General features: G+C 40.2%; 1 protein-coding gene across 1 annotated transcript in view; it reads left to right on the forward strand.

Annotated features, from left to right (window-relative positions):
• LOC134325658 (ryanodine receptor 3) overlaps positions 1–14,069 on the forward strand; it is a 235,154-nt gene that overhangs the window by 59,031 nt on the left and 162,054 nt on the right. Inside the window, exons 4-12 of the mRNA XM_063007904.1 lie at positions 443–517; positions 614–692; positions 2,169–2,281; positions 3,274–3,373; positions 3,840–3,933; positions 8,330–8,404; positions 9,699–9,855; positions 13,297–13,461; positions 13,710–13,831. Of these exons, the coding sequence (XP_062863974.1) occupies positions 443–517; positions 614–692; positions 2,169–2,281; positions 3,274–3,373; positions 3,840–3,933; positions 8,330–8,404; positions 9,699–9,855; positions 13,297–13,461; positions 13,710–13,831 (980 nt within the window). The remainder of the gene's footprint in view (positions 1–442; positions 518–613; positions 693–2,168; positions 2,282–3,273; positions 3,374–3,839; positions 3,934–8,329; positions 8,405–9,698; positions 9,856–13,296; positions 13,462–13,709; positions 13,832–14,069) is intronic.

The raw sequence follows: 14,069 nt of genomic DNA on the forward strand, positions 1-14,069 counted from the left end.
ATACCAGCACAACACACACACTAACACACCACCACCATGTCAGTGTCACTGCAGTGCTGAGAATGATCCACCACCCAAATAATACCTGCTCTGTAGTGGTCCTGTGGGGGTCCTGACCATTGAAGAACAGCATGAAAGGGGGCTAACAAAGCATGCAGAGAAAAAGATGGACTACAGTCAGTAATTGTAGAACTACAAAGTGCTTCTATATGGTAAGTGGAGCTGATAAAATGGACAGTGAGTGTAGAAACAAGGAGGTGGTTTTAATGTTATGGCTGATTGGTGTATACTCTAACCACTGCTAATCAGGTAAAATTAGGCTTGTGGTTTAGAGCATGTACAACTAAAGACAAACTGAAATACATGGATTTTCCTGCAAATCAAAGGCACCACTTTCTATGCTGAGTGATGTCTAACATACTGCTGTATATGATCAACACAGGCAGCCCATGGAGGTGGACACAGGACACTACTGTATGGACACGCTATCCTTCTGCGGCACTCCTTCAGTGGAATGGTGAGGATTAAAAAACACTCTCTCTCTATCTCTCTTCAGTCCTGTTTCAGAATAATAGGATAAAAATTCTGTGTCTTTTGTCATTTTTCTCTACAGTACCTGGCTTGTTTAAAGACTTCCAGGTCTTTGACAGATAAGCTGTCTTTCGATGTGGGACTTCAGGAGGACTCAACAGGTAAGTGCTTAAATAAGTCAAGTTTATATTCATTTATGCCAGGATGAACCTGAGATATTTCATGTTTTATCTGCTCAACTTTATTTCATTTATTAATAAACATCCATTCTTGCTTTTCAGGCAGTAAAGCATTTACCACTTTGTAATGTTGCTATTCCTTTTCACCACACTTAAAAGACGTTTTGGCACCGAGGAGACCAAGTGATTTAGTGTTTCAGCTTTTATTCTGTCTCATTCTTCCTGCAAACACGTCTTAAGATGTGCAACAGTACGGGGGGTCGTCGTTGTCGTAATTTTAATTTCAAAATTCTCCACACATTCTCTATTGGGGACAGGTCAGGACTACAGGCGGGCCAGTCCAGTACCCGTACCCTCTTCTTCTGCAGCCATGCCTTTGTAATGTGTGCAGCATGTGTCCCTGAAAAAGATGACGCCTTGAAGGCAGCATATTGCTCTAAGATCTCAATGTACTTTTCTGCAATAATGCTGCCATCACAGAAGTATAAATGACCTTTGCCAAGGGCACTGATACAGCCCCATACCATGACAGACCCTGGCTTTTGGACTTGTTGCTGATAACAGTCTGGATGGACCTTTTCATTTTTGGTCCAGAGCACACGGTGTCCATTTTTTCCAAAAAAAGACCTGGAATGCTGATACACCTGACCACAATACACGTTTCCACTGTGTGATGGTCCATCCTAGATGCCTCAGAGCCCAGAGAAGTCACCGCCGCTTCTGGGCATGGTTAACATAAGGCTTCTTTTTTGCACAGTAAAGTTGTAAGTGGCATTTGTGCATGTAACTCTGTATTGTAGAGCTTGACAAAGGTTTGCCAAAGTAATCTCTCAACCATGTGGTTATATCAGCTGTTGTTGAGTGACGGTTCTTGATGCAGTGCCGTCTGAGGGATCGAAGATCACGAACGTTCAGCTTAAGCTTGTGCCCTTGGTCTTTACGCACTGAAATTCCTCCTGATTCTTTAAATGGTTTAATGATATTATGCACAGTAGAGGGAGAAATATGCAAATCCCTTCCAATCTTTCTTTGAGGTTCATTGTTTTTAAACATTTCAATCATTTTCTCATGCATTTGTTGACAAACTGGAGATCCTCTGGCTATCTTTACTCATCAAAGACTCAGCCTTTCCTGGATGCTGCTTTTGTACCAAACCATGATTATAATCACCTGTTGACGTCACCTGTTTGAAATCACATCATATTTAGTTTTTTCACCTCTTTTTAAATTGTCTGCAATCAAATAAAAGTCAAAGTAAATGTAAGGAACACTGTGATGTCACTTTTTTCCTTGCCACTGTTGCCCTTGGCTTGCACAACAGGGGTCTTCGGTCCGTCGGTCTTGGATTCTGTAAAGTTGCTTCAAGACGATGTCTATTGTAAAAAGCGCTATACAAATAAATTTGACTTGACTTGACCAACGATGTACATAAATGTGTGTGTGTGTGGTCATTTTCAGGTGAGGCTTGTTGGTGGACTATTCACCCTGCTTCTAAGCAGAGATCCGAAGGGGAAAAGGTCCGGATTGGTGATGACCTTATCCTTGTTAGTGTATCATCTGAACGCTATCTTGTAAGTAACCATGTTAGAAGTTACTTTGAAAAGCTATTTACAAAAAACACCATTTCTCTACATTTGGCTTGAGTTCTGGCAGTAGACAAACCATATATTTTTTAGCACTCTGTAAATTGGAAGTACGTGGGAGCTGTAACTCTGTGCGTAAAATAATTTATCTTGCTTGTATGCGATTCAATGGGATTTTAATCATGTTTGATCTTTGATCCATTGTAAATTACTTAATTGAACTTACCTGATGACCACATGAACTGCCTCTCTGCTCTGATGCCGGCGTAGATACTCTGATGCTCTGCTCTGATGCTGCCGTATTGTGCTGGATTTATACCTTGGCAGCTTAAGGCTCTATGTCTTCCTGATGATTCTGCAGTGTGGTTGTGCTTGAACACACAGCCAGACAGGGCTCAGCAGATGTGGCTCAGTGCGTGCTAGCTCTCAGTGTATTTTAGCAATCCAATTAGAGGGTTTAGTGGGTAAACAATGTTTTCTCCATTTGTGCTCCCCACATTGCCATTGCCATTTATACATGCCTAGCAGGACGCCTGCTTTCTATAATGTTAATCTTAAAGATAAATCAGTTACTAAACGTAGAGAATATTTTTTTTTTATTTACATATTGCCCAAGTGTATTGTTTTGATTCAGTTGTATCATTTAACTATCATAAACATCAAGTGTATAAAGTGGTGTAAAAAATCGAATTAATAATTAAATTGAATCATGGTGGTTGTTCTTAGCAGATACAAAAGGTAGAAAGCTGTGGAACATCTTAGAGACCTAAAGAAAGCAGTTTACAAACTCTCATCATTCAGTGTAACTGAGCTTGAAAGGATCTGCAATGAAAAAAAGATTTTTATGTGCTGATTGATGAGGGACATTGCAGTTTTATTCAGAATAAACCCCCCAACACAAAATGTGCATAAAAGGTCCTGTATCCACTGTTCATTTCAAATGTGCTATGGTAAATAATTTGCTTAATTCTTGTTTCCAGCATTTGTCCATCTCCACTGGCAATATTCAGGTGGATGCCTCCTTTATGCAGACACTGTGGAACGTCCACCCCACATGTTCAGGCAGCAGTGTGGAAGAAGGTACAGAATGAGGATCATGTGTCAAACATAAAACCTCAGTCATTGCTGGTATTATGTTTTCAGCTTTTAATTATTTACACTTGTAGAGATACTGCAGTAATGTACCAGGTTGCATCCAAAACGAATTTTTAGATGTTTTATCATATAATAAATCCCTCTAACAATGAATTTGGTGGATTAAAGATTTTGAAGACTTGAGTTTACCACTGCAGAATGCCACATTATTGATGTATAGTTGGTGTACATCATCGGCTAATAATTAAGAATTTATTTTGCATAGAATGCCATAGTTGTGTCTGTAAAGATTCCTTATATTTATACAGTATATATTTCCTCCAGACACCCTGTTTTCCTTCCACTAACTAAAAGCATGGCAATAGGTAGACTGACTGCTCAAAATCATCCCTGGGTATGAATGTTTAGCCTCTTGCTTTGAATAATGCCAGTTTTTCTGTTCGTGCTTTAGGATATCTCCTTGGAGGCCATGTGATGCGTTTGTTTCATGGCCACGATGAGGTTTTGACGATCCCTGGTTCAGATCAGAGTGAGGAACAGCAGAGGTAGGATTATATACTGCACACTGCTAAAGACACACTCTATAGCTAAATGTATATGGACACTTGAAATGAGCTTGTTATTCCAAAACTGTTGGCATTATTTTGTAGCTATTGGTCTTCTTGGAACATTTTCCACAAGATTTGGCATGGATCTGTGGCAATTTAGTCAAAAGCGCATTTGTTAGTTCAGGCTTTGATGTTGGATCGGAAGGCCTGTATAGGCCACTGGCGTTTCTTCTTATCCAACTAAGTCTTTGTGGACCTTGCTTTGTGCACAGGGGCACAGTCTTGCTGAAACAGGAATGGTCTGCAAGCATACAGTTTTATATAATTTTATATAATTGTTAGCAACAATAAAGGCTACAATAAGTAAACTTGAATTAATTAAGTGGCGTAGGACAATGACAAGCTAGCCCACTACTGCTGCTATTTGATTTCAAATTTTAGCTATGCTAATGACCGTGTGGGCATTACTCTGGTCTTACTTTGTGTTACCATGTCGACTGCATGGGTGGGGGTTTGCAGTCTCTGAAAAAGTTACAACTGTTGAATTGGATTTAACTAGACTGGGAGGGAAAAGGGAAAAATGCAAAAATAGAGTATTTTTTTTTACAGGATGAACCTGAGATATTTCATGTTTTATCTGCTCAACTTCATTTTATTTATTAATAAACATCCATTCCTGCATTTTAGGTCTGCAACACAAAGTTGGGACAGTAAAGCATTTACCACTGTGTAATGTTGCCATTCCTTTTCACCACAATTAAAAGATGTTTTGGCACCGAGGAGACCAAGTGATTCAGTGTTTCAGCTTTTATTTTGTCCCATTCTTCCTGCAAACATGTCTTAAGATGTGCAACAGTACGGGGGGTCATCGTTGCATTTTTTGTTTAAAAATTCTCCACACATTCTCTATTGGGGACAGGTCAGGATTGCAGGCAGGCCAGTCCAGTACCCGTATCCTCTTCTTCCACAGCCATGCCTTTGTAATGTGTGCAGCACATCACAGAAGTGTAAATGACCTTTGCCAAGGGCACTGACACAGCCCCATACCATGACAGACCCTGGCTTTTAGACTTGTTGCTGATAACAGTCTGGATGGTCCTTTTCGTCTTTGGTCCGGAGCACACAGCGTCCATTTGTTAGCCTGCTGACTTGGGTTTTTACCCCGCCATTCAGAAAGACTCTGCCAGCAACATGGACCCATCAGAGCTTGACCAAGTCAAGTGGGCCCTTGACTTGAGCAGGGAACCCCCATTCAAAATCAGGGGCTGCAATTGGCCAACTTAAACAGATTATGGAGTAGATACTGGTATATATATCAACTACTTCAGAACCTGACCAAGCAGTGGAGAAACCTTTGATTGAAACTTTAGTCTCCACTCCCAAGACCGAACCAAATTTACCAGCACCTACTCAGTTGGATGGTGTTGTGGTGGTATGTTTGAGATACAGCCCTCCCGCTTCCCAACTACGTGTTTTGAAGTGGCATATTTACAGGAATGGCTCTTACATGGGCCACCCTGGTTTGGCAGAACCAACCAGCGATGTGCATCCCGCTGAAAGTTCATCACCCTCCTGAGGCAAATATTTATCTGTTGTGATTTTTTAAAATTTGGTTTTGTTTACTTCACTTGGGTCTAGATCACACAGCAGCCTGGCAAAAAGAATGGGAAACTCATACCACCAACAAACCTTACGAGATCCACCCTACCATAAAAACGGATTAAACTCAATACCCCAAAAAACGATGGGAACAAAGTGTCTACACAAGATGCCGCATAAGACACACCACATTGACCCATACATACTTGCTAAAAGGAGACCAGGCCCCCACTTGCTCATTCTGTGGACCCAGAACTTCAATTAAACACATTCTCCATTCATGCCAACAGATGAACGCCATCAGAGCAAAGTTCTACAGTACAGTACAGTGATTTTAAATAATCACTCTACCATACCATACCATCTACAATAATCACTACCATATGGACTTGTTAAGAAAGCAAATCGACCCACCACTTTGACTTTTAAAGACTATTAGCTAGCCACGATGATAGCCAAAGCGGCTGACATGGTGTTAACAATTAAACAACAACAACAACTTGGGCCACATCGACCTGGGTTTTCACACCTACCGTTACAACATCATTAATAAATTCCACAAACAATCCAAAACATTTAATTGATTAAATCTCTGCCACATCATCCTTAAAATCAAACGTTCCAACCCATGAACAGCCTCACACGTCAAGCGAGGATATTACCAAAATACCACAAGTTCTTATCTCTCTGAGCTCTTTCTCTTTCTCCAGTGAAGTGTGAGTAGTCTGAAAAGTCACAGGTGCTTTGACAGCTTTAATGAATCATGGGTTTCCTCACAAGTGTGCAGTGACTGTAGGATTCTGCATCCTCTTTTGATTATTACAATTAATAATCACTGACAGTATTGGATAAAAATGATCTTAGTTGAGTGTGTGTGAGTGTGTGTGTGTGTGTGTGTGTGTTTTAATTACATATCCGTAATAAAGCTGCATTCATTAGGACATATGAAGCATTGCTGCTTTCATATAAGCAAGTCGTGGACAAATATAATAACAGTGCTACAGCACTGAGACCTTTATTCCTAACTAATTTCTTTATTTTATATTTAGTATAGTATAAGGTAGGTGTTGTGTCGTGCAGCTGTCTGTCATGCTAGCCCACCACTGCCAAAATCTGGGTTGGAATACCGGCACTGCTGTCGGTCGGACGGGCATCACCACAGACATGATTGGCTATGTCTGAGGGGTTGGCCAAAGCCCTGTGATGGATTGAAGTGCTGTTCAGGATATTCCTGTCCTCTGTCCAGTATTTTTACTGAGACATGAATTGAAATATAAATGATAAAATGTGGTTTGGCATGTAGCCAGCGAAGGTCCCGTATTTTGCTTTTCTATTTACCTGATATGATAACTAATAACAGAATTTATTGTTTAGGTTCACTTTGAAAATACGTTGTTCCATCCTCTTACCACTTCTTTCAGTCTAATTTATGTGTTTTAATTTAAGTGAGAGCAGTAATAAGAGTAATAGGAGCTGACAACTGCAGTTCTTCTGCATCTCATTCAGTTGGGAGGCTAGAAAATTGCCTTGGTTGGGTACACAGCTGTGTGGTAGACTACATAGACTAGATTAACTAAAAAAGCATTGTTAAGAATAACACTGATATGCAACATGCAAAGGAGTATCAAGTATCATGCTTGATGTTGTGCCAAGCAACACTTTTATCTTTCCACAAATGAGGATATTAACAAAATATGACAGGTTTTTATCTTTCTGAGCTATTTGTTCTCTAGTGAAGTGTGAGCAGTCTGAAACATCACAGGTGTTCTGACAGCTTTAATGAATCGTGGGTTTCCACACAAGTGTGCAGTGACTGTAGGATTCTGTATCCTCTTTTAATTAGTACAATTAATTACAGTGTTTTGACAGTGTTGGATAGAAATGATCTCAGTTGTGTGTGTGTGTTCTCAAAACACAATGATATGCATTGCTGCTTTTATATATGCAATCTGTGGGCAAATATAATAATGGTAGTACAGTACTGAGACCTCATATACCTAAATCAATTCTTTATTGTATATTTTGTATAGTAAATTATACATTTATACCCCTGTTACTTTGATTTAAAGTAAAACAATGTTTTATTGACCAGTCACACTTACATCCCTGATGTGCTGCTTTGCCAGGTTGGAAAATTAGCATGTGCTTTTTATCCAAAGCATCTCACAACTGATGTTGAATACAATCCAAGTAACTGAGGGCATTGCTCAAGCGCCCAACAGAAGCAGCTGAGTATTGCTTGTACCCTTAACCCTCTGATCAATAGTCCAATACCTTGACTGCTGAGCCCGGTCATCACTACCTCCTGCACGACTGTGCCACCCTGAATAAAGTAATACTACAGTTATTTTATGAGGGTTCAGTGTCTATCCTGGAAACACTAAAACCTAGGTGGGGAATGCTGTCTCCAACGGGTGTCAGTCCATCACAGTGTGTGTGTCTAGCATAAAAAGAGCCTTGAGAACATCCCCTGAAGCACTGCTTGGATATTTGGGAGCCTGGGTGAACATGATCAGATGCTGGTTGTAAACTTTGGCTCAGACCTCTTTGTTCTACTTTATTTAATCAAGTCTGTGTATCTGTCACTAGAAGGAAATTACAGTGATGAAGCACATTCTTGATGTCTATTTATTACTGACCTTAAGTCCCTGTGTGTGTGTGTGTGTGTGTGTGTGTGTGTGTGTGTGTGTGTGTGTTTGTGGCTGGAATAAAAAATATATATTCAAAAAGTTCTAAAACAAGTCTTTGAAACAAAAACAGTGTGTTTATGATTTTCGTGTTTTCTGTTTACTAGAATAGTCAACTATGAGACTGGAAAAGTAGGCGCCAAGGCCAGGTCTCTCTGGAGATTGGAACCTCTACGGATCAGGTGAGAAGCCCTCACTTCTAACTGGCATTGCTTTTGTGAAAGTTAACTATGAGTACTTTTTTGTAAAGAATTATATATACACCAATCAGGCATAACGTTGTGACCACGTTCCTAATATTGTGTTGGTCCCCCTTTTGCTGCCAAAATATCCCTGACTCGTCGGGGCATGGACTCCACTAGACCCCTGAAGTTGTGCTGTGGTATCTGGCACCAAGATGTTAGCAGCAGATCCTTTAACTCCTGTATGTTGTGAGGTGGGGCCTCCTTGGATCGGACTTGTTTGTCCAGCACATCCAACAGATGCTCGATTGGATTGAGATCTGAGGAATTTGGAGGACAAGTCAACACCTCAACCTCGTTGTGTTGCTCCTCAAACCATTACTGAGCCATTTTTGCCCCATAGTGCATCCTGGTGCCATGCGTTCCCTATGTATGCGACGCACACACACCCGTCCATCCATGTGATGTAAAAGAAAATGTGATTCTTCAGACCAGTTGCTCCGTAGTCCAGTTCTGATGCCCTTGTGCGCATTTTTTGTGCTTTCAGTGGTGGACAGGGGTCAGCATGGGCACCCTGACTGGTCTGTGGCCCCGTACGAAACAAATTGTGTATTTTGCACTGTGTATTTTGACACCTTTCTATCAGAACCAGCATTAACTTCTTCAGCAATTTGAGCTACAGTAGCTCGTCTGTTGGACCACATGGGCCAGCCTTCGCTCCCCACATGCATCAATGAGCCTTGGCCACCCATGACCCTGTCGCCGGTTTACCACTGTTCTTTTCTTAGACCACTTTTGATAGATAGAATACAAATAAAATAAAATGAATACAAAATATACGTACTTTGGCTGAACTGGTCTTGCTTGTATCTTGGTAATTTTCAGTGTATAGAACAGGTATCTCATAACTGAATAACAACAATATGTTTACATATTAATTTGTACAATGTCCAATCCTAAATACACCAGGTGTAAATGGAAATACAGGGCATCATACAATCATTTATTCACACACTAACTCCTCGAAGCAGTTTAATGAAGAACCTGTTCCTATCATGCATTGACAACATGTCAGGACCCATAGAAACACTTACCAATTAGAGGTGAGGATCATACAAGATGACAATGCAGTCTCAGCCGGGTGCCAGTCTATCACAAGGAATTACATACTCTTAGCCAATCAATAAGGAATAAGTCAAAACGTGAATTACATTAGTTAAGTCTTTAGTTTCACTACCTTTATTTTATCATGCAACTAAAATAATCAGCTTTTATGTGTATGTTCTTTGTTTAGTTGGTGTGGCAGTCATATCCGCTGGGGGCAGCCCTTCCGCCTGCGTCACCTCACTACCGGGCACTATCTGGCCCTGGCTGAAGACAAGGGTCTTGTGCTGCAGGACAGAGAGAAATCTGACACAACCTCTACTGCCTTCTGCTTTCGAGCATCCAAGGTCTGTAAAACAGACTTGATTCCACCTGTTGATTTAGAACTGATCCAGAAGCAAAATAAATGTGATTGTGCATTAGAGAGTATTATCATAGGGTGTTAATCTATGATCAGAGCTCTTTCTGGAACAAACAAAAGTAACCAAACAAAGCCTTAGAAGCTTTTCACAAGCTCTTGTGCATTGATATTGTATTTTTTATCTGTGGGTGACGAACATGTTAATCAAACACCATTTAATTGACCATTACTTTATCTGCCCAGATTCACAGTCTTTATTATAGTGGCTTTTAATAGACCTATTTAAATGTTCCTCTAATTCTAGACAATTTGTCATATTGTGGATTGAAAAAAACCACAAGCTTTTAAAAATTCTGCTAACGTTTTTGTCCAGATTTAAGCATATGTGTCATTCTTCTAAGGTTCCATTTTTTCAGTTATAATTAACACATACACACACTTAGGGTGCATTCACATGAGAAGTGTCTTGTGCCGCTTTGCTCAGCGCTTGGCTTGAGTGGTGTGGAAAACGTCATCAAAGTGCGAATATGAGATGAATATGCATTAGTGTGAAATAACTATCAAATCCACTCTGAAAGCATCCACATACATTTATGTTTAGCTGGATTTCCTTCACTGTTTCACTTTTAAACTTGTGTTATAGCTCAGGGTGCTGAGAAAAAAGCTTAATGTGGTTTAATGTACTAAAAGAACGACATAGGAACGCTAGTGAAATTCCTCGGTCATTGTTTTAATACAATGTCACGTTAAGCATTGTTTGTACTGCATCGAGTTGCTTTTACCATGTCATATCAGACAGTTTGTCTCATTGGAGGCTCTTTGAGAAGGCTATTGGCAAACTGGGTCAAAGTTCAATCAGGTGAACTTTGAACGCTGCAGCAAGCGCAAAAATCACCAGCCCAATGCGGCAAAAGTGCGTTCAGAGAAACTAAGTGGCACAGCCACACTTCATAGAATACAACGGCACAGCCAGCGTCATGTATGTGTCAAAAATGTTTTGCCGCTTCTCACGTGATTGCGCCCTTAGAGCAATTTCTTGTGGCTGCAATTGGCATGACTCCATGACTTCAGACTTCTGGGAACAAACCGGACCATCCAGAGGAAACCCACATGGACTCTAACTTGGGCACTAATGCAATTGAATAATTGGATACGCTAAAAATCGGGAGAAAAGGGGAGAAAACGCATTAAAAAAAGTACCTGTGCTAAATTTAATAACACCTTTTGGCCGGGGACCAAGCATTCCATAGCAGGCTGTATGAGTGTGTTGGAGAAACGATGCAGACCACTGCTTGGTTGAATAGAATTGGTAATGGTGTGAGACACTACACATGCCGTATTTAAAACCAATCATGATAAATGGGACTACAGAAAATGAATGACCACAACAATCGCGGTGGGGTGAACAAATTATTCGGAAACTCATTCTGTTGTTGCGATTGCTATTGTTTAGTTGCAGTGGCCTATTTGCTCTCGGTATCTAATATAAATGTTATCACAGCCTCGGTTTAGCAACTACTTTCATGAACACCCTTGTGCAAGTGGAAATGGACAGTAGCAGTAAGTAAGGTATTGGTCGGATTGGATTTGGATGTATATAGTAGGCTCAGGTTTAGATGTAATAGGGACTCAGGTTTAGGTATATAAGCCCAAGTCTTACTTGGATGAAGATCAGATTACATTTAAATAGATGCAGAATTGAATCTTTTTGCTGTTTAATTAATAAGCTGTTGGTCTTTTTGTGTTTTGTTAAATTATCAAAGTGTTTTGTATTTCAGCAGTCCTGCTTCTAGAATCTTCTGTCGCTGTACTATCACTTTGTGCATTTGTTTGTCACTATCTCAGCTTGACTGCTGTTTGGGGGCTTTAATAAATATGAACTCAGAGATGGAGGTCAACGTTTCTCCTTGAAGGACTTAATCTGTCCTTCTTTGCAAATTGCCTGTTCATACCCAGCTCTCTCAGCACCTACAGCATGCCATTGCCAAATGTGCTACTGATTTAATAATAATATGAACAAATTGTGATTGGTTGAGTAGGGATAGTGATATAGCCAAGCATCATCATCAAATATATAAGCTATATGTATAAACTATATACAGTACACACCTGATTTTGGTGGATATCTCATTCTGGTTGGGTGTTTCCCAATCTGTAGTGGATATACAAATATAAAAACAAGGTCAGGGCTTTGTACATTTTTTTTTTCATAGTTTTTTATTTTAATTTACTTATATCTAGTTCACCCAACAGTAACAGCCTCCGTTGTTGCAGACCCCCACCCTGTCTGGGGGCCACAAACTATCAAGCAGTCCCTCTGCCATGTGCAGCCCACTTTGAATGTGGGCCAGGCCTTCTTATCCATTACTGCCAGACCTTACAAATGCTCTATTGATTCATTAACCACAGATTTCAACATACACCATAATTCCTAACCTAAAGGAGGGCAAACTCTCATTAGTGCATCAACCAGCTAGCAAAGGCAACAAATGCAGGAGCAGTAAGGAACCACTTTGACTATTTCCTTTCAGACCCAGCAATTTTTGTCTGCACAGGTGCCTGGTCGGTTGATGGCACAGCTGTTGTGGTGAGCTAGTGTATTAGAACCCTGCATTGCAAAGTGCTCCAATGCCCATAGTTTTAATGTGGGATGTCCAACCCACTCATGGTCAGGTATCCACATACTTTCGACCATATAATTCATGTATAAAATGTCGGGGTGTTTACAAACATGAGCCTGTACTAATAAATATGAGTCAAACAGAAAGTACATATTGATCAGGGGAAAAGTATTTAGACACTACAAATAAAACATTATTGTGGCAAATCTGTGGTCAGCAATTTCATTTTATCTATTCCTCTTAAAAATTGTCTTTAGTTTCCAAAGGCTATTTAGTTACAATTTCCTTCTAAAATTCATTGAACATTTTAAATAAGAATTAACAGTGTTGACTTGCTATGCAAGCACCTTGACCTTCTTTTTAAGTCCCAAGTCTCAAGTTCTTTTGGATTTATGCTTGGAGTTCCTGTCATGTAAAACATCCCAATTTCTTGTCCAGTTACATTCTACCACTTGGAGAAACGTATCATGATGCTCCCACTTGACAGATACTTGACTGAGTATGGTGCTGTTGGAACATGCAGGAGCTGAAATGACTAAAAAAAGTTATTTTTGATATTAAATCACTTTATTGATACACAGCTATGTAATTGCACCCTTAATGTTTTGTAGTCAGTTGTTTTAATTAGGCACAGGGTCATAATGCAAAAGTAATGAAGGAGGTGTTCATCAATCATCTGGAGAGTGATTCAATAGGAATGAATGAACCTGATTAAATAAATGTGGGAATGCATTTAAAGCCACACTGGTTACAGCTAAGCTTGTTCCTAGAAATGAAATATTACATTCGATTGTTTTATTTTGCAGGAGAAGCTGGAGTCGAGCCCAAAGCGAGATATTGAGGGTATGGGAGTTGGGGAGATTAAGTATGGAGACTCGCTCTGTTTTGTAATGCACATGGCAACGAGCCTGTGGCTCTCGTACCAGGCACTAGATGTGAAATCGACACGTTTGGGGCCTCTCAAAAGACAGGTGAGTCACTATTGAGCACTTACTTATGACTTGGTAAATATTTGATGTTTAATTTACATTATGATCCTGTTTCCACTTTTGCTTTGCTTAGGTGTTTGATATGATGATCTGGCTGATCAATACAAATTTGTTGTAACAAAGTTCAGTGAATAGATACAGTACATGTGTTTAAATTCCACAGTTATTGCTTTGCAGGATGTAAGTCTATTTCACAAGACGTTCTGGTTCATTCTGGTTTTATTTTTCAGGCCTGCCTTCATGCAGAAGGACACATGGATGATGGGTTCACGCTTCAGCGCTGTCAGCATGAAGAGTCGTGCGCTGCACGCATCATACGCAACACTACCAGGCTTTTTAGCCATTTCATTAGGTACAAACCCATCTCCTGCATACACTCGCCGCCCACTTAGGAGCAATTCTTTTTAAATTATACCTGTCATATGGATCAGGTTGTGGGTACAGATAATAACTGCCTGTAGCCCATGTTTGCTTGTAATCTTTGCCATCCCCTTCCACCCCATCCATTAATAGAAAAGGACATCCATAAGACCCCCACTAATCATGTCACACTGTGCATAATTAAATAGCTGCAGTATCCAGTCTCTAAC

The sequence above is a fragment of the Trichomycterus rosablanca genome, chromosome 13, assembly GCF_030014385.1.
Source record: "Trichomycterus rosablanca isolate fTriRos1 chromosome 13, fTriRos1.hap1, whole genome shotgun sequence".
Classification (NCBI taxonomy): Eukaryota; Metazoa; Chordata; class Actinopteri; order Siluriformes; family Trichomycteridae; genus Trichomycterus; species Trichomycterus rosablanca.